The sequence below is a fragment of the Crinia signifera genome, chromosome 2 (genome assembly GCF_055691185.1).
Source record: "Crinia signifera chromosome 2, ASM5569118v1, whole genome shotgun sequence".
Classification (NCBI taxonomy): domain Eukaryota; kingdom Metazoa; phylum Chordata; class Amphibia; order Anura; family Myobatrachidae; genus Crinia; species Crinia signifera.
The window spans coordinates 318,218,168-318,242,297 of record NC_139218.1 but is presented as its reverse complement, the minus strand read 5'-3'; the positions used below and the strand labels follow the sequence as shown (position 1 = coordinate 318,242,297).

Below are 24,130 nucleotides of genomic sequence, written 5' to 3'. Positions count from 1 at the left end.
CTTTTGGAAATCTAGCAGTTTGTCTGATATAAGAGCTAAAGGTTGGATCTAAGCATGTTAAGTCATAATTATGTGGTGGGTAAAGGGGTTGGGGGGGGGGGGGGGGGGGTAGGGTACTAGGTTATTATTAAGATTTACAGTGTAACTAGTTGAGTTTTTCCTACTGCTGGTGGTTTTATGATTATTAAAAGAAAAAAAATCAAACTACTAACATTATTCCCGTAAAGCAGTGGTTCCCAAACTGTGCGCCTAGGCTCCCTGGGGTGCCTTGGAGCACTTGCAGGGGGTTCCTCAGGTTGGTGGTCCAGAATCAATTCAAGTTATTTATGGCCAATGAAATAGGCAAAATCAGTGCTTGTTGCTTCCAATTTAGAATATGTGGGTAAACCGAAGTGAATCCTGTTTCTCACCACATAAGTGGACCTAAGGGAAACATTTTAAATCTCAACTTTTTTAATATTTTTCCTGAAATTAGTAACCAACTTTTGGCCTAGGGGTGCCGTGAAAAATATTCTGATACTTTTAGGGTGCCGTGATTCAAAAAGTTTGGGAACCACTGCCTTAAAGGTATATTAAGATAATTTTGCTAATATCTATATGGATCACTGGGCACTGTCAAAGCTGCTGTTCATGAGGGCCTCTCCAAAGAATATGAACATGTACAAAACAGCGCTGGGGTTCTCTAAGTAAATTGAACACAACTGTTGAATTTACTCAGAGAAACTGATCGCTGTTCAAAAACCTCTTTTATACTTACCTTTTTGCCCCTTGCCCCTGAATTGCATCTCTTGTGCTGCTTATTACTTGTAGAAGGAGATTGGTATTTTCTTTATATATATCTTTTTTTCTAATGTGTCCTATATCCCAATTTTAGGAAGAGGCTGTCGTGGAGAAGGCTATAAATCATTGTTATGTTAACAATGTATCTAACCTGGATGTTCGACAACTTCCTGTGTTGCCTGAAGAAAGCTCACCACCTCCTTCTCCATTTGCTCCTTCACCTGCTAGTCCTTTGGAACCTCCTGTTGTTGAACCAGAACCAGAACCCTCTATGATAACATGCCCTTTGCCTCCCCCTCAGTCACCTATTATTGAGGAATCTATGGATGCAGTAATCAAGCAAAGAGTACGTCCATCAGAGGAAAGTTTAGAAGAACAAAGGCCAAAAATAAAGAAGTGGAAAGGAGTTCGTTGGAAGAGACTACATATATTGATCACTTTTCAGAAGATGGGGTCACGTCATTGTGAGAAAGAGGTGTGCGAGGTAATAGAGAGACTCGGTACTACCTTAAAGCCTGACACCTTGCCTCCAGATCTTCGAAAGTGTTGTTTCTGCCATGAGGAAGGAGATGGTGTTACAGATGGACCAGCACGGCTTCTAAACCTGGATCTTGATCTTTGGGTGCACCTGAACTGTGCTCTGTGGTCTACAGAGGTATATGAGACACAAGGTGGTGCATTAATTAATGTGGAAGTGGCACTGCATCGCGGGTTGCTTACAAAGTGTTGCCTGTGTCAGAAAACAGGTGCCACGAATAGCTGCAATCGCTTACGCTGTCCAAATGTCTATCACTTTGCTTGCGCCATCCGTGCCAAGTGCATGTTCTTCAAGGACAAAACAATGCTTTGTTCAGTGCACAAGTTAAAGGGACCTTGCGAGCAAGAACTGAGCTGCTTTACAGTCTTCCGACGGGTGTACATAGAGCGGGATGAAGTCAGTCAGATTGCAAGCATTATCCAACGTGGTGACCGAATACACATGTTCAGAGTTGGAGGACTTGTTTTTCATGCTATTGGCCAGCTTCTGCCTTATCAATTGCAAGACTTCCACAGTGTCACTGCCCTATACCCTGTGGGCTATGAGGCAACACGCATTTACTGGAGCATGCGGCATAGCCACCGTCGATGTTCTTATCGTTGTAGAGTGTGTGACCATAATGGTCGGCCAGAATTCACTGTACAAGTTATTGAGTATGGCTATGAGGACGTGGTGCTGACAGACTCTTCTCCTCAGGGTAAGTTTGTTTTTTGGATTATTTTTTACACTAAATATATATTTTTAAATATGCAGGTTTTTTATTTTTTTTATAAGCGTAATATTTTAGAAGTATTACAATCTCCCCTAACCTACTAAAAGGAAACCTAATGTTGCTATAACACTGATGGTAGCAGTTTAGACTGTTCCATTTATTAAAAGTGTATAGTTGACAGTTTATTCTTAGGGGGGTATTCAATCTCCCGCCGCTATTGCCTATAGGGGAAATAGCGGCGGGGCCCTATTCAATGCTGTCTTGCCCGACAGCATTGACAGGGATCTCGACAGAACGGGCCCATTCTGCCTAGAATGGCCATAAATTGTCAAGCTCCCGGCCGCGGCTCAACTATCCATGTCCGTATCCCGTGGCCACGCCCCCCTTTTCGTCGTTCGGCAGGCAGGACATTGGATCACAGCTACCGATTCTTCGTCAAGCCAGCCGAGAATGGGACAGGGTCACGCATGACCGGGATTGAATATCCCCCTCAAGCTGTGCACAAACTAAACAATTATCTGGTAATATTGCTTGTTGGAATGAAAATCTGATAAAGATTTGGGTGCAAATAACAATAAACCATTTTCTCCCATATACTACAAAAAAGGACAGAAACTGGTATTCTGACAAATTGGGCTGTTTTCCTTTGTTCGGGAGCAATTAGTCTACTGTCATACATTACCAGATTTTCATTCCAGCGATCCAGGTTGGACAAAGTGGTCTGCCAGATAATTGAACAGTTTTTGCCTACCTTTACAATATCAGCCTGTCTAGGGTTTTCCAAGTTTATCTGGAGTCCCTGATTACAGTCAGTAACATGCTAATTTAGACCACTCCTCCTGCTGCTGATAAGCCGCAAAGCAAATGCAGACCAAGTCCTCTTTTCCATGAGCTGCAATTTAACTATATAGTACACTTTCAGTTGTTTTTACTATGGGAAGTTAAAGCAGTGTTTTTATTAAATGCTAAACATTTCAGGTCATGCCTTTTAATAAATCACTTCTCTAAATCCTACTGCAAAAACTTCCTGAAATTCAGCAATGTTTGGTTGAAGTTGGAGCGTGCCACATACAGCTACTACTAAAGAGGATTGGCATAGCTTTGGAAATTAAAGTTAGCGCTTGAAAATTATTTGAGTTACTATATATTTTGGTCGTATAGGGGAAAAAAGCATGACTCGTTCACATGGCACTTCTTGGTCTAGTATAAATTATGAATTCACATAAGATAAATCCATCTGTTTTATGGTCCACACACACTATGCAATATTGTACGTGATTGTAACAATTTAGTTCCGTTCAGTACATTTAGTATGTGTACATATGATCGGTCATTAGTTGCGCACTCCCATGCATCTTATGAGACATCGTCTGATAGTCCTGCATACATGCTTGATGGTGAAATGTTGGGTGATCTGCACATATTATGATCTTATGTCACATTGTATAGTGTCTACATAAGATATTACGTGTCTGGGAGAGCAAGGTATATTGTGTACAATATCTAAACGTATCCCATCTTTCTAATGTGTACATAGCCTAAACTCTCCGGGCCTTTAAAACTATTTAACCCCTTGAGTGGTGGGTTTTGCTGGGGCAGGACAAACTTACCAGGACAGGTTTGTCCTGCCCCAGCAAAACCCACCAGAGCGTAGTGACACTACACGTCGTTCCCACTCATCTCCGCTCCAGCGATAGTACTCCGGAGCATTTATGTTTGGGGGGACTCGGGCTACAACTAATGGCAGCGGAGGCAGCTGCAAGGGAGCTCCAGCGTACGATCGCCGGAGCGGAAAGGGGAGCGGCCACTGGGTAGCTGCTTTGATAGGTGATACGCCAGTGGTGCACAGCTGCCCGCACTACTACCGCACACCTTAATATTGGTGGTATGCCAATTTCCCGGGACAGCCTGCTGCAGCAGTGCAACTGAGCCTGCAAAAATTTCCGGGCATACAGTACCCCTCAAGTGGTTAATAGTCCTAAACTCAGATGAGATGATTTGTAAATCCCTGTATGTAGGTTTTTTTTTGTTGTTTTACTGCTTTTTGGCTTAAATAAAATACCTTTTCTGTTGGTTACAGATACCTTTTATTGTGTAGTCTGATACCATTTATTTTGATTTAGAAGGCAATCTATGCAGTGTAACTTGATCTATGTATAACCCACTTTCGTACGATCAGTTACCACAATTTTACAGTATTTAAAATATTGGGGTTTATGCCTGAATTTGGTGCAATACTAGGATCAACTTAAATCTAATTCATAAATGATGTAAACCGCTGCTGTCCATTTTTAGCTCTGTGGAATCGCGTTGCGGAACCTGTTGCACGAATGCGGAGAGAGACTGGAATGCTGCGCCTCTTCCCAGAGTATTTGAAAGGAGAAGAGATGTTTGGGCTGACATTGCACGCGGTGCTGCGCATCGCTGAGTCTGTAAGTTTTCTCATCTTACAGCTATTTCATAGTTTGTGTATGCTCCATTTTCTTACCTCCTTGTAGTGACAACAACTCCTTCTAACATTAGGTAGGATTTATTCTTTTCATGTTGTTGCTGTGAAAATACTGAATTTATATTGTTTTCATTGCACAGCTTACATTAATAGCTCATGGTATATAATCAAGAAATAAAATAAAACAAATTTTTAAGTCTAGAACCGTGGTTCTCAAAGGTACTCTTAACGGTGTGCATTTTACAAATTTTCTATACTTAAGCACAGATGATTTAATTAGAACCTCAGTCAGTTTGCTTAAGGCCCATACACACTGGGCAATTTGGAGCTGAAAGCCGCTCACTTTTACTGTTTGAGCCCCCCATTGTGTATGGCCCGGTGCTCCCGCATCACCACCACCCCTAGTATTACTAACCCAGTGTGTATGTACCATTTACACCAGTGTTTCTCAAACATTTTGCTCTGGGACCCTGTCAGACAATAAAAATGATTATTATTATTACAGAACCCCAGCAATTTAGCACAGAATGGCCACTACATGTGTGGTCAGCAGACTGTACATGCATAGGAGGATTGCGGAGGCATAAAATGATGCAAGGAGTCTGAAGTAACAGACCATTGAACTGATTTTTCAGACTCCTTGGATCACCAAATAATATTAGAGAAGTCCTTCGCCTGACAATCAGCAGCATGGAGTCACGACCCCATGCTGAGATGGTCGCAAATAGGGTGGCCAATCACGGGATCAGCGGGATCCCGGTATTTGGCCCCAAAATGTCCAGGATTTCAATCCCGGGATCTCAGGATTGGACTGCACATTAGCAGTCTAATGCTGGGCAGCATCTGAGCATTCGCTCGAAGCTGCCTGGCTACTCCTAGCCCTGCGCAGTGTGACTAGGTCATGCTGCACAAGTCGCACCTCTGTTCCTCCGTCTCCAGACATCTCACCCTGCCCGCCGCCACTCCAGCAGCTCTGCCGCCCAGCACCACACCCGGCCGCTGCTGCCTGCCCTGATCCCCACTCCCTTAAGTAAGTTAATGTGGAAGATGGGGGCGTTTTTCTTTTAGGGATCGAGCATTTTTCAATCCCAATTCCGGGGTTGAAAAAAAAAAAAAACGTTATTGGCATCCCTAGTCCACAACCCAATATGGGGTCAGGAGCCATATTTTTATAACCACTGGCTTAGACCATCTGTGCACAAGCATGGATATCTTTAAAACCTGAACCTTGAAGACCGTGTTTAAGATGGCCACTATGATAGAGCCAACAGTCATAGAAACAAATGTAATTTATTGTCTATTTATTTCCTAGTTTGGTCATCCCATTTTGTTTATAGTTACAGTTCCTGCTGTGAATGCATACGGTGCCTCATACACCTTAAGGCATATAAAATGTTATTTTGCAGAATAGCACCTAATACTGTATATGTTTTTGTGATAAGTCTATTTCTACTGTCCGGGCCAAAAGTTTGACACAAATATTTTCACAGTCTGCTGCCTCAGTTTTTATGGTCACAAATAGCATATACTCCAGAATGTCATGAAGAGTGATCAGATGAAGTGCAATTAATTGCAAAGTCCTTCTTTGTCACGTCAATTAACTTTATCCCAAAAACATTTCCACTGCATTTCATCCCTGCCTTAAAAAGGACCAGCTGACATGAAGTCAGTGATTCTCTCGTTAACACAGGTGAGAGAGTTGATGAGGGCAAGTCTGGGTATCACGCTGTCATGCGGATTGAGTTAAAATAACAGACTGGAAGTTTTAAAAGGAGGGTGGTGCTTGAAATCCTTGTTATTCCTCTGTTAACCATGGTTACATGTAAGGAAAAACATCACTGCTTTGCACTAATGGATTCACAGGCAAGGATATTGTTGCTTGCAAGATTGCACCTCAATCAACCATTTATCGGATCATCAAGAACTTGAAGGAGAGAGGTTCAAGTTGAAGAAGGCTTCAGGGCACCCAAGAACCTCCAGCAAGCTCCAGAACTGTCTCCTACAGTTGGCTGAGCTGCGAGATCGGGCCACCACCAGTGCAGAGCGTGTCAGGAATGGTAGCAGGCAGGTGTGAGTGCATCTGCATGCACAATGAGGCAAAGACTTAGAGGATGGTCTGGTGTCAAGCAGGGCCGCAAAGAAGCCATTTTTCTCCTTCATCCTCTGGGGACACTGAAGTACTACGCTGGGGATAGTGTGGTGTTATGGAGGAGTTGGCACTTTAAGAACTTGAAGTGTGGTGTGGCTCCTCCCCCTCTATCCCCCCCTCAGACTCCAGTCTTAGTTTAGTGCCCGGAGGAGTAGGATCCCTGGGCAAGAGGCTCCCGCAGGGGTCTCTGGTTGTCCGGTTTTTGTTTTATATAGAAGTGTGCAGGCAGCCTGAGTGTTAGACTGGCTGCCTGCAGTGTGTATAAAGCTCTCTGGGAGGTCAGAGCGGCACTGCGTGCGGTGCACGCTGCTGACCTCAGCCGCCTGCACTCTAGGTGTGGGGAAGCAGCCACAGCCGCTCGCGGCTTGTGTTACTGCTCCGTTGGCTAGTCACCCGCCGGAGAGATCAGGACTGGGGCGCTGGGCGCCGGGTGACTGCTGGATCAGAGTCACGCGCTGGTCCAGCTGAGGGGCAGACTGTGTCTCAGAGCCGCTGTCCTCAGCGCGCGCTGGGACGGAGGAAGGAGGAGGCGTGTCATGGGCGTCTCCTCCAGGTTAAAAATCCTCAGTGCAGCAAACGCTGCCTTCCTAAAGCCCACGCTGCCTTCCTCTGTTTGTTGTGCCTCTTCAGAGCCCTTCTGCTTCAGGACAGCAAAGCGTTTTTCATCCCAGACTGGACAGACTGTGTCACTGCGCTGGGTGAGTGAAGGGGTTCTCCTTTTTAGGAGTCCCCGCTTGGAGTATTCAGGTGGGCTAATTCGGGGAAGGTGAGCTCCTCTCCCCCTATTGTATTTCCTTCTTTTACACTGCTGGGTTTACACTGCTATCTGTGTGGCTGTGTTAGAGTGTGCTGAGTGAAGGAAGTGTTTGTATTGGATTGCATTATGGCAACAAAAGCTTCTGGCTCTAAGGCTTCTCAGAAGCTGTTCACCTGCACTCAGTGTAATCAGCAATTTACACAACATGTGAAAGGTGTGTCACTGTGTAAGGATTGCTATAAAGGAGGGGCTGTTCAACAGCAAGCTGCTCTCCTTAATGCTGAAGGGGTTACAAGTGTGTTAGCTACCTTAGCTTCTGAGCTGGCAGCATCTCGTAGGGACAGGGAGATTTTACATTCTCATCTGTCTACTATGTCTTCTGCTGAGCCTTCATGGGCCAGAGAGTTGATTAGGTCAGTGGATTCGCTGGTACAATCCACTGTTATGCCTACACAGTCCAGCGCCCCCCCTCCACCTAAAAAAAGGGGTGCTCCTTTGGTTTTGAGGATTGATACCTCTGATGAGGAGGAAGTTAACCCTCTAGAGGAGGGGGAGTGTCAGGTGTTGGATGATACCTTTGCACCTGTGGATGAAGAGCAGGGTGTTCAGGATGAGGCTCAAGGTTTAGAGGCCTTGATTCAGGCTATTAAGGTGACTCTTAATGTTGCTGAGCAAGAACCTCCTGCTCCGGTTTCTATTTTTGGCCGTCCTGTTAAAGCTGCGGTAACTTTTCCTGAGTCCATAGAGTTGGAGAAGCCTCTGTTGGACATTTGGAAAGTGCCTGAGAAAAAGTTTCAGTTATCCAGGCGCTTTAAGGCGTCTTACCCTTTTGCCCCGGAAGCCAGGGCGAAATGGGAGAACCCGCCGTTAGCGGACGCTTCCGTCTCTAAGCTTTCAAAGAAGGCAGCGCTTCCCATTCCGGGAGCGGTGGCCCTGAAGGAGGCGCCAGATAGGCGTTTGGAGGCGGGGCTTAAGCACATCTTTTCTACGGCTGGGGTCTCTTTGCGTCCTATTTTTGTTATCTCCTGGGTCAGCAGGGCCATGGAGAAATGGGCAGAGGATTTGTCCAGGGGCTTGGAGGAGCAGAGGCCTCCTGAGGAGTTAGCTCAGTTGGCTGATCAAATGCGGGAATCCGCGGCATATATTGGAGAGGCGGCCAGGGATTCGGCTTCACTGGTGGCAAGGATCTCGGCTCTGTCTATTACAGCCAGACGGTCTTTGTGGCTTAAGTCTTGGCAGGCGGAGGCGGATATAAAAAAAGCAGTGGAAGCTCTTCCCTTTACGGGGGATGTTCTTTTTGGCCCAGAGCTGGATAGATTAATTGCTCAGGCGACAGGGGGTAAATTTACCTTCCTCCCTTCCTCAGCGCCTCCTCCGAAAAAACCTTACCAGGGTCCGGCTTTTCGCTCCTTTCGAGGGGCCCCGAAATTTAGAGGTAAGTCCAGAGGTTCCTTTACCTCGGGCCGTGGTAGAGGTAGAGGCTTTGGTGCCGCCACCTCCGCCGCGAACCCTGGCTCCCGGCGTGCAGACGCCAAGCAGACAGAAAAGCCCGCGGCATGACGCCCTCCCCTCCTACCTGGGGGATCCCAGAGTAGGAGCGCGGCTTCTGGATTTCCGGCAGGTCTGGGAAGAATCCTGCAAGGACAAGTGGGTTCTCTCAGTCGTGTCTCGGGGATACAAACTAGAGTTTGCCGGTTCTCCTCCTCAACAGTTTTTTACGATGGGTCTTCCGCATGCGGAAAAAGACTCCCAGTTACTACTCCAAGCAGTTCAGCGGTTGTTATCAGCCGGCGTGGTAATGCATGTCCCAACCGATCAACGCAAAGAGGGGTTTTATTCTCCTCTTTTCCTGGTTCCAAAACCAGACGGGTCGGTAAGGCCGATCTTAAATTTAAAGAAGCTGAACGAGTACATTATGTACCACAGATTCAAAATGGAGTCGCTTCGCTCGGTGGTGGCAGGTGGAACCGGGGGAATATTTGGCATCCTTGGACGTCAAGGATGCCTATCTACATATTCCCATTTACGACTTGCACCAGAGGTTCCTTCGGTTCGCAATCAAGGACCAACATTTTCAATTTCGGGCTCTGCCCTTTGGCCTGTCATCGGCGCCTCGCCTTTTCACCAAGGTAATGGCAGTCATGGTTGCCTTTCTCCACACACTAGGAGTCAAGATTGTTCCGTATCTGGACGATTTGTTGATAAAAGCCGGATCCAGGAGTCAGCTGGAACAGGCTCTTCACGTGACTTGTCAGACCTTGATTCGGCATGGCTGGATTCTAAACTATGGCAAATCCCAGATGGTACCTTCCCAAAGGATTTTGTTTCTTGGACTGATTCTGGACACAGAAGTACAGCGGGTCTTCCTTCCCTTGGAGAAAATTGCCTCGATTCAGGACTTGGTGAAGCAGGTGCTTTGTCCTCGGAGGGTGTCGGTGCACCTTTGCATTCGGTTGCTTGGCAAGATGGTCGCCTCCTTTCGGCCGTTTCCACTCCAGGACTTTTCAACTCGATCTGTTGAGACAGTGGTCGGGTTCGCATGTCCACATGCACAGGACGGTAATTCTTTCACCCTGCAGTCGGCTGTCCCTTCACTGGTGGCTTCACACGGCCAATCTGTTGGAGGGGCGTCGGTTCGGAGTCTGGGAGTGGACTATCATCACGACGGATGCCAGCCTGAGGGGCTGGGGGGCGGTTGTGATGGGACGTCACTTTCAGGGCCGTTGGTCTCCGCAGGAATCAAGGCTGCCGATAAATATTCTGGAGTTTCGGGCTATCCGTCTGGCTCTTCTCAAGGCGGACCTGTTCATCAGAGGGAAGCCGATCCGAATTCAGTCGGACAATGCCACGGCTGTGGCATATATCAACAGACAGGGTGGAACGCGCAGTCGGGCAGCTATGCAGGAGGTACGCCCGATCCTTCAATGGGCGGAGAGGAATTCTCTGGCCTTCTCGGCGGTGTTCATTCCAGGGGTGGACAATTGGGAAGCGGACTACTTAAGTCACCAGGATGTGCACCCAGGGGAGTGGGCACTGCATCCGGAGGTGTTTGGCCAGATTGTCAATCGTTGGGGGTTACCTCAGATAGACATGATGGCATCCAAACGGAATTGCAAGGTGGCTCAGTATTGTTCCAGGTCACGAGATCCGGAGGCAGTGGCGACGGATGCTCTGACCGCAGAGTGGAATTACCATCTAATCTATGTGTTCCCTCCGTTACCCTTGATTCAGTTAGTACTCAAACGGATCAAGCGCGAGAAGGCAACGGTGATTTTCATAGCTCCAAATTGGCCTCGTCGGCCTTGGTTTGCCGATCTTCAGGGGCTCCTGATAGATCAACCCTGGCTACTGCCTCAAAGAGAGGATCTATTGCAACAGGGACCATTCGTCTACCAAGAATTAAGGCAGCTGCGTTTGACGGCGTGGCTGTTGAGGCCGAGCTGCTGAGTAGGCGTGGGGTACCTAAAGAGGTTATTCCCACAATGATGAGAGCCAGGAAGGAGGTTACTTCCCGGCATTATTACAGGATTTGGAAGGCTTATGTGTCGTGGTGTGAACGACACAAGTGCCCTACAGCTGTTTTTTCTTTGTCCCGATTGTTGAGGTTTCTGCAATCGGGGTTTGAGGCGGGCCTTCGTTTAGGGTCCCTTAAGGTCCAGGTGTCCGCCTTGTCGGTTTTCTTTCATAGGCGATTAGCCTTGATGCCGGAAATACAAACATTTTTGAATGGGGTTCTAAGGCTGCAGCCTCCGGTAAGACCTCCGGAAGAACCTTGGGGTCTTCCTTTGGTGCTGGACTATCTCAAGTCGGAGGTGTTTGAGCCTTTAGAATCTATTGATTTACGTTTACTTACCTGGAAGACGGTGATCTTACTGGCTTTGGCATCGGCTAGACGAGTGTCTGACCTCAGTGCTCTCTCATGTCGTTCTCCGTATTTGGTGTTCCACTCAGATAGGGCGGAACTCCGGACTAGATTGGATTACTTGCCAAAGGTGGTGACGGCTTATCATCTTAATCAGCCAATCGTGGTTCCGGCCTTGACAGGAGAGTTCGCTTCACTGGATGTGGTCAGAACTTTGCAGGTTTATGTGGACAGAACCAAGGATCTCAGGAAGTCGGATTCTCTGTTTGTCCTATACTGTTCCGCAAAACGTGGTTGGCCGGCTACCAAGCAAACTTTGGCCAGGTGGATTTGTCTAACCATTAAACAAGCTTATGTTCAGGCCTCCCGGCCTCCGCCTACTAGAGTTTCGGCTCATTCCACCCGTTCGGTGGGACCTTCTTGGGCGGCGGCCAGGGGGGTGTCTCTTTCTCAGGTATGTAGGGCAGCCACTTGGTCTGGGCCCAATACCTTTATTAAGTTTTATAGGTTTGACACCTTCGCGGCATCCTCTACTAGGTTTGGCCGCGCGGTGCTTCAGGATGCCCAGCGCCTTCCCACCCGTGGGGATGGCTTTGGGACGTCCCCAGCGTAGTACTTCAGTGTCCCCAGAGGATGAAGGAGAAAATAGGAATTTGGTACTCACCGATAATTCCCTTTCTCCGAATCCGAAGGGGACACTGAGCGCCCTCCCGGCACTGGTCTTCTGGTAAGGGAGGGGTTTTTACAGGTCGCATGTGGCCAGGTTGTGTTGCATGCGATGGTCTGTATGTAAGTTCTTTTGACTTATTTTTGTTTCGGTGTCTTGTTTTCATTCTCTCTCTCTCTCTGTCAGAGGTTTCCTGGTCTCTTTTCTCCTCTCGGGCACAGTAACTAAGACTGGAGTCTGAGGGGGGGATAGAGGGGGAGGAGCCACACCACACTTCAAGTTCTTAAAGTGCCAACTCCTCCATAACACCACACTATCCCCAGCGTAGTACTTCAGTGTCCCCTTCGGATTCGGAGAAAGGGAATTATCGGTGAGTACCAAATTCCTATTTTCTCCAGAAAAGACCTCAGAGACGGACTGATATTCTGCTAACCCCCCTTTCTGAGGACTGGGCTAAAGTCAGTTTCTCTGAAGAATCCCCTTTCAGATTGTTTGGTGCATCTGGAAAAACACTTTGGAGGAGGAAAGGCGGGTGCTACAATCAGTGCTGCGTCACGCCAACAGTATAGCATCCTGAGATCATTCATGGTATGGGGTTGCTTCTCAGACGAAATTGTGAGTGCACCCACTCCCTTGGCAAAGAATGCTGCCATGAATAAAAAATGGTACCGACACATCCTCCATAAGAAAATTTCTCCCAATCATGCCAGAACAGTTTGGTGATGAACAATGCCTTTACCAGCATGATGGAACCCCTTGCCATAAGGCATAAGTGATAACTGCGTGGCTCGGGGAACAAAAGTTATTTTCATAAACGTAATATAATTGTCAATAAAAGCCTTTGTCACTTATGAAATGCTTGTAATTTACAGTATTACCATAGTAACAGCTGACAAATGTCTAAAAACACTGAAGCAGAAAACTTTGTGAAAACAAATATTGTCATTCTCAAAACTTTTGGCCATGGATGGAGATTATGGGGGATATTCAATCTCCGGCGAGCACCTCCCACCGGGGAGATGCCCACCGGGCCCTATTCAATGCTGTCTTCCCCGACAGCATTGAGCAGGGTATCTCGGCAGAACGAGCCCGACATCACAAGCTGTCGGGCTCGTTCTGCCGAGAACAGCCGGGAAGTGACGAGCTGCCGGCTGCAGCTCGCCTCTTCCCGGCTGCAGCTCGCCTCTTCCCGGCCGCAACTCGCGGCCACGCCCCCTTTTCGCTCCCCGGCAGGCGGGACATTGAATCCCGCCTGCGTGTTCTCGGTCGAGCTGACCGAGAACGGGACTTGTCACGGCGGTCGAGCAGGCTCGACTGCCGTGACCCTGACATTGAATACCCCCCTTTACCTTTTTGATCTGCGACTTACCGTTAATTTTACTTAATCAAAAAAGTTTTTCTTACCAAAAACTTTCTCTTATGGATCCATAAAGTGGAAAAGACTGAGCCAGAAAATCAAACCAAAAAAAGAAAAATAATAGAATAAAGCCACATGCACACTATGCGATATATAGGCATACAGCGATATTGTTAATTATTTCCCTTGAACTTCCTGGAGCTACAGAATGAATGATATAGTACATCAACTGAACTATTTCAAACGCTTAAGATACATTTTTTGCTTAACTGTCGACAACCTGTTTTATGAAAAAATGTATCTTTATCATTAGTACACACTGAATATACAGACTAGCACCTAGTCATAAACTACAGACAAAATTTGACTGCAGGTATTGACTAGAAAGGGGGTCAATGATAATCTGCGGGAGTGCACATCGTTATTACACACTAAATAATATGTAGATAATATCATGAACTATATCGTTATTGTGCATAGGGGTTTAAGATTATGTAAACCAGAGGTAACCAACTCCAGTCCTCGAGAGACACCAAATGTTAACTGCTTCCAGGTCTCCTCCCAGAATACCAAGTGAAGGAATTGCTCCACCTGTGGATCTTTCAAAATGCATCAGTGAGCAATGAATACACCTGTGCACCAGATAGGTGGTCTGTAAAATGTGAACTGTTCGTAGCTCTCGGAGTTGGCTACCTTTTTGTTGAAGCCATATATTTTAATTGATAATATAGCGGTCCTCTGTACATGCAGTAAAATCCTGAGTAGATCATCAACGTCATGCTCCCAGATGTGGCCACTGAACAATACTTTTTGCCGTATCATTTAATGTGTATGCATTTAATCATTTGTCAGGGAGAACCAGTTCAAGGGAAATCGTTGTCACTACATCGTTTACAGTGTTGTGGAATATGCACCCAGTTAAAGAGCGGGGTATGCAATCCAGGATCACGGCTGTCGATCCCTCCCGACAGCCGTGATCCTGGCTCGGTTGCGATCTGATCGGCAGGCGGGATTCAATGTCCTGTCTGCCGATCGGCGCAAAGGGGGCATGGCCGGGAAATCGGCCATGGATTGTTTTTCTGTGACCGGGATCGTGACAATCCATGCCCATTATCGGAAGAATAGGGCCCGCCGCTATTTCCCCTGTCGGAAATAGCGGTGGGACATTGCATAACTCCCTAAGGGGGAAATATTGGCAGTCACCTATTCAATGCTGCCGTTAATGACCGCATTGAAGGGTGTCAGATCTGTCTGATCTGTTTTGTCAGAAACGTCCACAGATTGTTGATTTCATGGTCATTTTTCACTGATCTGCAGACTTTCCAACACTCGGAACATTGCGTTCCGGCTGTCATTACTGTTGGACCAACTGAAAAAGCCCCAGGATTCTGACTGTCAAGACGGTCTGACAGTTGGTATCCTGGATTGAATAGGCCTCTGTCTCTGAGCTTAAAAGATCCATGTTAGAGCCAGAGATGGCATGTTAAGGGAAACAGAGAGGAATAACATGCAGAAGGAAATCAATTCCATCAAATGTTAACTTTAAAACCTCTAAGTGCACTCTTTCTCACTTTTGTTTTCTTCCTTATCAAATGTTTTACTTGTTTCATTTACAGCTGCCTGGAGTAGAGAACTGTCAGAACTATGAGTTTCGATATGGCCGCCATCCTTTAATGGAGCTGCCCCTCATGATCAACCCGACCGGCTGTGCCAGGTCGGAGCCTAAGATCATAAACCATTATAAACGGTAAGTTATCTAATTAACAGGTCCATTTTTGGGCTCTTTGTCTCTCTAGATTGAATGTGGCTTTAAAGGAGTACAGATTAGGTTTTGAGTGATACAATAAAAACAAATTAATGACCTTAAAGTGGCGATTCCGTTTCTGTCTTTTGAGCGGCCATGAGAGCAATACAGTTGTTGCTCTGATTGTGAGACCATTGCTTAACGTGTTAGAAACATTGGGATGAGGCGCACAAAGGGGCTGACCCAGACTCAAGTCACAAAGTGCGAACTTTACGCACATTTCAGCTTGCCATATCAGGGGATGTCATTACAACCACCCACATGTCTGTTCGCACTTTATTGCAGTAACAATTAATTGCTTCATCAAGCGCCATCTAGTGACAGCCGCAAAGTAAAACAGTTTAAATGCCCCTTTTAAAACTGTATCAGTATAACAAAATAATTAAACACTCCTTTATAACAAAACGGTGGCAGTGCTGGGACTTGTAGTTTTACAACAGCTGGAGAGCGACAGGTTGGCCGCGCTTACTCTATAAGGTCTCTACTATCCATCAATAGTTTTAGACAAAAGCAGGAGGCTTCTCTTTCTCCAAAATTTCTAACAGTCAACCCCACACCACAATCTTTGTCCATTTTTGTGAAATATATTTAGTGGTTAAAACAAAAATGTGCTTGTTTTTGGATTGTCTAATTGGCCTGGTCTTTTTAAAATGCATGCCTGTCAAGTTCTTTTATCTTTGTACGTATACAAATGTACACATGAAATATTGGGGCCGATGTATTAAGCCCGGAGAAGAGATAAACTGGAGATAACTTGGAAGAGATAACGCACCAGCCAATCAGCTGTGTTTGAAATATGACAGTTGGGATCTGATTGGCTGGTGCATTATCTCCTTCCACTTTATCTCCAGTTTATCTCTTCATGAGGCTTAATACATCTGCCCCATTGTTTGCCTAGTAAAAGTAACAACATCATTTACTTTCTCTGCAGGCCTCACACTCTAAACAGCACTAGCATGTCCAAAGCCTACCAGAGCACCTTTACAGGGGAGACTAATACACCCTACAGCAAACAGTTTGTGCACTCAAAGTCATCTCAGTATCGCAGGCTGAAGACTGAGTGGAAGAATAATGTTTATTTGGCTCGTTCTCGAATCCAAGGATTAGGGCTATATGCTTCCAAAGACTTGGAGAAGCACACCATGGTCATAGAGTACATTGGCACCATCATAAGGAACGAAGTTGCAAACCGCCGCGAGAAGATCTATGAAGAGCAGGTGAGCTAGGCATATACTGATATCCGCATGTTTACAATTTGAGATTGATGTATAATGTACATACTATAGGATAAAGGTGAATGGCAAGCCTTGGTAACTCACTCAAGGAGACCCGGGTTAATGCCGTGTCATTGCGGCCCCAAAACAGGTCGAGGTGCGGTCTGAAAAGGCCACTTCGGGTCGGGCAACACGGGAGTTGAACACTGCTCTGACCCCTGGTCGAGTGCATTGTGAATGGGTAGCCCCGGTCTATCGACCCGGGTTCCGGTCACAGTATGCAGGAGGCAGTGCTGTCCGCTCCAAGTGCTGCCTCCTCCCCAGCCCCCGGATGACGCGCTGCCGCTCAGCCACACCCTGTGTGCAATAAGCCGGGTCGGACGTGGAGTTCCCAGACTGCAAATGATGTGCCGCTTCTGGGATGGACCCGTGCCTTAATCCCTGGTGCAACCTTGCATTTGCGGTCTGAAAGTGGTAGCGTGGTCTTTGTAAAACAGCGGGGGGTTGTTTTTGAACACAACCCTATCTCTTTAATGTGACTACCAACTTTGAGGAACTATTATACCATATAGTTGGTTGTTTGCTGGATAAAGGCTCGAGCAGTGTGTTGTAATCTTTGCTTTCCTGCTGTTACATCTTCGGAGGGCAGCCAATGCCCCTACTGCAGGAGAGGGAAATGCCTGAGCTGCAGTATTTATCAAGATAATATTAAGATGAGATATTGGGGTTTTAAAAAACTAGCTTAAATGTGGAAATAACATAGATGGACTTATAGATTCTTGACCTTGTATCAGTCCGTAGACCATCACTTTTGTATTGCTCATTTTCTATAATGAGTTACATTTTTAATTATTTATCTTTTTCTTTCAGAACCGAGGAATCTACATGTTTCGCATTAACAATGAGCATGTAATTGATGCCACATTGACTGGTGGGCCTGCTAGGTACGTTACTGGTTTTAATCTGTAATTAGGTTTACTGGTATTAATCTCTAATTAGGTTTGTTGCCTACCGCCCCTGATTTAAATGGTCATAATTGTGTAGACTCCTCCAATGAAAGATTCGTCCTTACATAAAGCGTTTTCTACATAATTTTTTTTATGTTTAACCCTCTGAGTGCCAACATCTGAGAGATGTGCAAAATATCTGCTATAAATGCCAGTGTCGCTCACATTTGTTATAAAAATTCAAATTAAAAATGTTCTGTGAAAAGGATTATATTTCCTATAGAAGGTAACATAGTAATTAAGGCTGAAAAAAACGTTAGTCCATCAAGTTCAACATATGGATTTGTAACTACTGACTTGAGTAAGTCATATCTATAGGATTCCCTTAGTAGCCAAATATGCATCCAGTTTGGATTTAAATTCATTAACAGTAGTTTGTGTAATCACCCCCACCAGCAATGAGTTCAGAATTTTACTGCTCTCAAGCCCCGTACACACGGAGGGATATATTGCTGAGGGATATATGGCCCGCGATGAGTGATATATCGTTTGCATCAGCGACCAGAGATGGTCGCTGATGAAAAAGAAACTGCCGGGGGAGCCCGGCAGTGGAAATCAGCTGGTCGCAGGAGCATCTTCCTGCGACCAGCGATCACTACGGGGGAGAAAATGGGAGCGCGCACCCGGCGATATATCGCCGGTGCACACTCCCATCGCGGGCAATATGGTCGTTCAGCGACCATAATTCCCGCAATAGTTGACAAAATCGCCCCCATGTGTACACAGCATAATGGTGAAGAATCCTCTTCTTAAATCAGTACGGAATTTATTTTTCTCGAGCCTCGGTACATGGCCGCGTGTCCTAAGTATAGGCCTGTTAGTGAACAAATCATCTCCCAGTTCCATATGATTCCCATAAACATTACAGGTCATTATGATGAATATAAATGTTTGCTTGGCAATTTTCACATTAATATTGACAAATTAACTTGGCACGCAAAGGGTTAAGCGGTTTCATTTCAAAGTGCCCTGAAGATAGTTTTTATTACCAAGTATAAGTTGTGTTCAAAATGTTTATAGATGCAATTTCACATTTGTCTAATTATATTTTTAAGGTACATCAATCATTCTTGTGCCCCCAACTGCGTTGCTGAGGTAGTCACTTTTGACAAAGAAGACAAAATTATCATCATCTCTAGTCGGAGGATACCAAAAGGAGAGGAGGTGGGTGTAGATTACTTAACCTCCTATTCAAAAGTGATTACATACAAAGTTGGTGAGAAAATGGCCTTTGCTTGACACCCTTTTATTTATTTTAATTACAGCTTACATACGACTATCAGTTTGACTTTGAAGATGATCAGCACAAGATCCCATGTCACTGTGGAGCATGGAACTGTCGGAAATGGATGAATTGAGAGCGAGGAACTTAATGGCCTCCCGTCATCCTGAATGTGTACTCTTTATGTAAAGGCTTAGGAGCAAGCGCAGGACACCAACATGTGTCTACCATCACTTTAATACATAAGCTGTGGAAGCGTTCCTCGAGGTACTACAGCACGTAACCAAGCTTTCTGTGTCTTTATGGCGTAAGGAAAGTTGTAGTGATGTCAGGAGAGCTTTGCATCCCATCTTGAGAGCCTTTACATCGGTGAAAGGAAGAAAACTGCAAGAGGAAGCTGCAGAGTAAATTCCCGAAACACTGAATAGCTGGGGAATGTCTTTTGTGTAGCACCCCTTTCTTCCTTCAAGTTACTAATGCTCAAAAGAAGATTTTTTTTTTTTTTTAAATCTAAATAATAAAAAAAATTATTTTGCGCTAAATTTCTCAAATGAGAATGCAAAAAAGAGACAAAAAAAAAATCATTCGTTAACAAAGCAGTTTGACAATCCTAAATCTACAGGACCCTCAGAGCGCGAAAGAGAGCACATAAGACTGCAGAAAAAGCACAGGAGTTGCTTTTGTTGAGCGCAAGAGACAGTCCATTGACTGTTACCCGTCACAGCTACCCAATCCCAGAGGCACCTGGCCAGCACCTACCTCATCTGCCTGTTGGATACTAATGTGTATATGTGACACTCCCACGGCAAACTAAAATAGATAGCACCTCAAGAACATGGACACAGCTCATATGTAATGGAAATATACGCCAGCCATCCCATAGGGTCAAGTTTCGGTTGTTTTGGCCCTATCAGAAGCTTTGTCACCTGACTCTCAGCCTATAAATGTGGCTCTGAGCAGGTAAGAGTGCACTAAGGATTGTGTTTTCTGCTAACTGCCTGCTTGTGGTTTGTCCTCAGCAATCCATTCTCTCCCTTATTCTGTGCCTGAAACCTCACCCTTCTCTATACAGAACATGGAACATGAAGTGTAGTAGAAACACCTACTTCGTAGTGGGGTAAACTGCTTTTATGGCAGATGGTGTATGTATGTGTGTGACTGTAGATTTACCTTGGTTTATATTATTTTATCATATGTACGCTTCATAATACTCCCTAACAACACAGTATTTCTATAAAAAACCCTTCAACAAAATTATGGGATGTTCAGTTAGACCGTTTGATGCAATGTGCTCTCTCTTTAAATCTGGTTTTTAGAAATGTGCTACTTTGTCTATCCCAAATACCTTAAACCTTTTTCTTCACCTGCATTACCCTGAAGCTGCTGTTCTTCTCTCAATATGTAATTCAAATCTTGATTTATTATTTTTTTTAGCACAGTGCTTTGGGTGGGGAATAGGTGAGGGGGGTGTTATTTATTTGTACATGTAATTATATTTATGTATTACAGCCTTGTGAGGGAAGTACAGGGTCATTTTCTATGACTGGCATGGTGTCCTACAACCTTGGCATATGCTTACATGCTTTGTGATCAACGTTCATATTCTACAGAATGCATAAAGTACAGATTGAGCACTAGTGAAGTTCTAAGCTATATCCCTGAACGCAATGGTTCTGAAATATGTAGGTCACAATCCTCTGGCTTCCACACTAGACTTTTTTTTAATTGTACAATATTGCTTCCTGCTTTTCCGTATGCAAGCAGAGAGTCACCTTTTTCCCACATGCAACCTATCAATCTGTTGTGGCTGTACCTTTTTATTATCCCCAACAGATACAGTGATTATGTTTAGAGTGCACAAAGAAGTAGAAATCATTGGCGACAAGCAGCCAAGGGCATTTAAAAATCAAAGCTAGTGTGAATATGAGAGATTAAAGGCTGTTGCTTTTTAACCCAAGCTGCTTCCACAATTGTTTAAAAGCTGCAAACTTGTACAAAATAAAATTAAAGCAAATTGTAAATAAACAAGAGAAAAAACTTAAAAAAAATAAATGTTGTGCATAGTCGGGCACCGTATTATCTTGAAACCACTGGACACTATGAAAAGCCTGAAAATTTGAAATTAAATGTACTCTTTACTTCGGTTTTCCTGCTTTTTTTTTTTTAACAATTTCATTTGGAGAGCTTTGAGCTCTTTATTGGGAGCTGACAGCACATCCCTGTCAGACTTGTGATATTAGATTATTATAGATATGACTTACAGTAATGTATCTTAAGTAAAACCCTATACACTTTTTTATGACCTATAATCCAGATCCAAGCTTGAAATACTTGATTTTCTTTCTGCTTTTATAAACACATTACTTTGCCGTGTTTGATTTTTTATTTGGTCCCCACTTGCAAATACTTGTTTTTTCATGATTTTCCTTTTTGTTTTGCCATTTTTTTTATTTTATTTTTTATTTTGTATTGACGAGATTCCATAGGGAGCTGTAATTTGTGCGGTGAGGATTCTGTACAGATTTGTCCTTCGTAGAAAACAAAAAATAATTCCTTTTTTAAAAAAAAACGAAAATAAAAACTTGTACGTGGCATGTTTTGTATTGAATATAATTTTGAAATGTATATAATTTATGTGAAAGAGGCAAGTAAGAAGAGCTTAATTGCTTCTTTTGGTTTGTTTTTAAAGGACAAATAAAATGCATTTTAAATACTTATGTGTGTTTTGTGTCTTTTTCCAACCCCAATCTTCCTACTCTTTTTTTTACTTTGTTAGTGTTTAGCTGCTTCTCTTTTGGTACATTACCCTGCTTTATCCACTTCTCTGTCCATATCTCAACTTTATTCCTGCACCATCTCTTTGTTTTGCCCTCCTCCTGTGTGTATTGCCACCCTTTTTACATTTCATAGGAACCATCATTCAAACGGTCAATATTGAACCCTGCAATGTTGAGGATACAATGGGGTTTATTCTAGTTCATTCTTTCTGACAAAATCCTTCTTAGATGGACAAAACCATGTGCACTGCAGGGGGGCAGATGTATCATGTGCAGATAGAATTAGATTTGGGTGAGTTATTTTGTTTCTGTGCAGGGTAAATACTGACTGCTTTATTTTACACTGCAATATAGATCTCACTTTGAAGAAAAACCCCACCCAAATCTAATTCTCTCTGCACAAGTTACATCTGCCCCACCCGCAGTGCACATGGTTTTGTCCATCTAAGAAGGATTTTGTCAGAAAGAATGAACTAGAATAACCCCCAATGTTTCCTCAACAATACTAGGTTCCTAGCCCATCCCCAAGGTTTCCTCCAATATTTGTTTTTGTGCATGCTGCTGTTGTGGCTGACAATGAAAGACACTTTGGTTAACCAATCAGCAGTCGCACATAGGATAAGGGGCAGGCTGGTGGGCAGCTATTGTGTATTCAGCAGTAAGGGACAGTGTCAGTCACTCCATATGTGTGCTATATAGATAGTGCCTACTGTGTCCTATAGCAGGGATGTGACCAATGCAACAGGAGTGTGTTTAGTAATGTTGCGGGTGTATATATTATATATAAACTAGGTTATTTGAGCTAGCATACACTGGGTCGCTTCAGTCTCAGCCCTTACTTTGCCCCATCCTGCCCTCCACTATGTCTGTCCTGCATTTTGCTGTATACCTCTCTCCCCAGACCTATGTTCTGTATTGTGCTGCACCCATCAACATGTACTGAATTGTGCTACCCAGCCCACCTGCATTGTGCGGTCTGCCTACTCCACATCAGTATGTCTGCATTATGTGTGCTCCCGCATCTGTATATACTTCATTATACTGTAATGTGTGTCCTCCACAGTCCCTCACTCATTGTCACTGCAATTTCCCCAATACTACCATCCCTGACATTGAAAGGCCTCAATTATACATCACTTCTAAGTATTGTCCTCTTTAACTCCTGAATGAATGTATGGTCCTCTCTCCATTTGTATATGCGTCCCCCCACCCCCTATTTTGATTTGTCCTCACATAATGTTTTGCATTGTGCACACACCTTCCCTTTCTGTGCATAACTTACCTTTTTGTAGGTCCTCTTGAGTTCCTCTACTGCTCCAGGTTCTGCCACTCATCTCATCATATGACTTCTGTGCTGCTGCCTGTGATCCCAGTGCAAGCCACCAGGCTGCGCTACTTTGGGACTGTGGAAAGAAGTAGCAGATCACCCTGATGTTGCCCATTGGATACGGTGACACTGCATCAAACTACGGAATGCAGTCATTAGTTCGACCACTATCTGTCGATAGGCAACATGTCGACACATAAAAAAGGTCAACATGGTGAAAGGTTGACCTGAGTTTTTTTCCATGATTTTATTTTACAGACCTGTTCATACTTTACCATTTCAGTGAGCATAGAGGGAGAATAAAATAGTGTGCTGAGTGCAGCGAGTCATTGTTCGAAGCCTTACAAGCACAGCGAGGTGATTCAGTACACTTATGTAGACAGACACCAAAAACTGTAAAAATAATGCCTTTTTTCCCGTGTCTATTTATTGCCTGTCAACCTAATGACCCATACCTGGTAATGCAGTTCGGTGTACTGGCCCACACCACCTTACTCAAACACCTGAAATTACGTGGGCCTATACTAAATGGAGGGCCTGGGGTAGCGTCACTTGCCCCATTGTCTGTCCCACACAGGGCTCAACAGTATGTAGGTGTATAATTTCAAGCCTCTCTCAAGATAAAACTAATTGAAGGGTTTCCAATGTTTTGTGTATTATATACTTAGGTAGTCAGTATGTATATATTATAAAATAGAAACACAGGTTCCATAGAGCCAATGTATTCTTTCAATGCCCCATCCCAGAGGGAATATGATGCTTGCCGATGATGTCTGTTGATGTTAGTCCTCCTGCATATAGCAAAAAGGCATAAACTCTGGTGCTACAGAGTGAAGAATTTGTCCATAGTAACAAATTTACTCCTAGCCAGCATTTATCAAGTACATTCTATAAAAAGATAGGTGGCAGAATCAGATTGGTTTCTTTAAACAGCTTGTCCTTGCAACTCTATGGAAGGTTTAGTACATTTCTCCCTCACTTTGTAACAGCGTTCACAGCATATGGATGGACATCGGATGCCCACCATAGACTCTTTCAATGTGATGTTAACCTTACATCCGATCAAAAGAATTTGATCATATGATTTGTGAATGTGTAAAAAAAGTTTGTTTTGCACATTCCCAGACATCTGCAGCTCGGCTATCTGTGGTTGAAACTGGGGGCAGGACCATAGCAACACCATGAAATGTTAACCATTCGTTTGTGACAAAATCGAAATGCTGCCATTGAATGGTAAAACCACCACCATCAGAACAAAAACATTGATGGTTGAGAAACATCACAATGCAATATTCATCTTTAGCACAACACTACAGCTGGTTATTGCTCATGCCCACTAGCATACAGACAATGATTAAACTATAGCATGGCATACCTTCCAACAGGACCTTTTCCAGGAGGGACAAAATACTATATTCCTGGAGTGCTCTAATAATGTATGATTGCCATCATCTGTGCTAAGCTAGTTAATTGATGAGAAAGGTGATTTACCACAGGAGACAGTAATC

General features: G+C 44.5%; 1 protein-coding gene across 5 annotated transcripts in view; it reads left to right on the top strand.

The window, feature by feature from the left end:
• KMT2D (lysine methyltransferase 2D) overlaps positions 1-21,231 on the top strand; it is a 138,370-nt gene extending 117,139 nt beyond the window's left edge. For all 5 annotated transcript variants that reach the window (XM_083169086.1, XM_083169088.1, XM_083169087.1 and 2 more), the window contains 7 exons: positions 875-2,015; positions 4,326-4,462; positions 14,888-15,018; positions 16,007-16,292; positions 17,160-17,233; positions 18,352-18,460; positions 18,562-21,231. In XM_083169086.1, coding sequence (XP_083025212.1) covers positions 875-2,015; positions 4,326-4,462; positions 14,888-15,018; positions 16,007-16,292; positions 17,160-17,233; positions 18,352-18,460; positions 18,562-18,654 — 1,971 coding nt within the window. In that variant the 3' untranslated portion in view covers positions 18,655-21,231. The remainder of the gene's footprint in view (positions 1-874; positions 2,016-4,325; positions 4,463-14,887; positions 15,019-16,006; positions 16,293-17,159; positions 17,234-18,351; positions 18,461-18,561) is intronic.
• Positions 21,232-24,130: the final 2,899 nt, after the last annotated feature.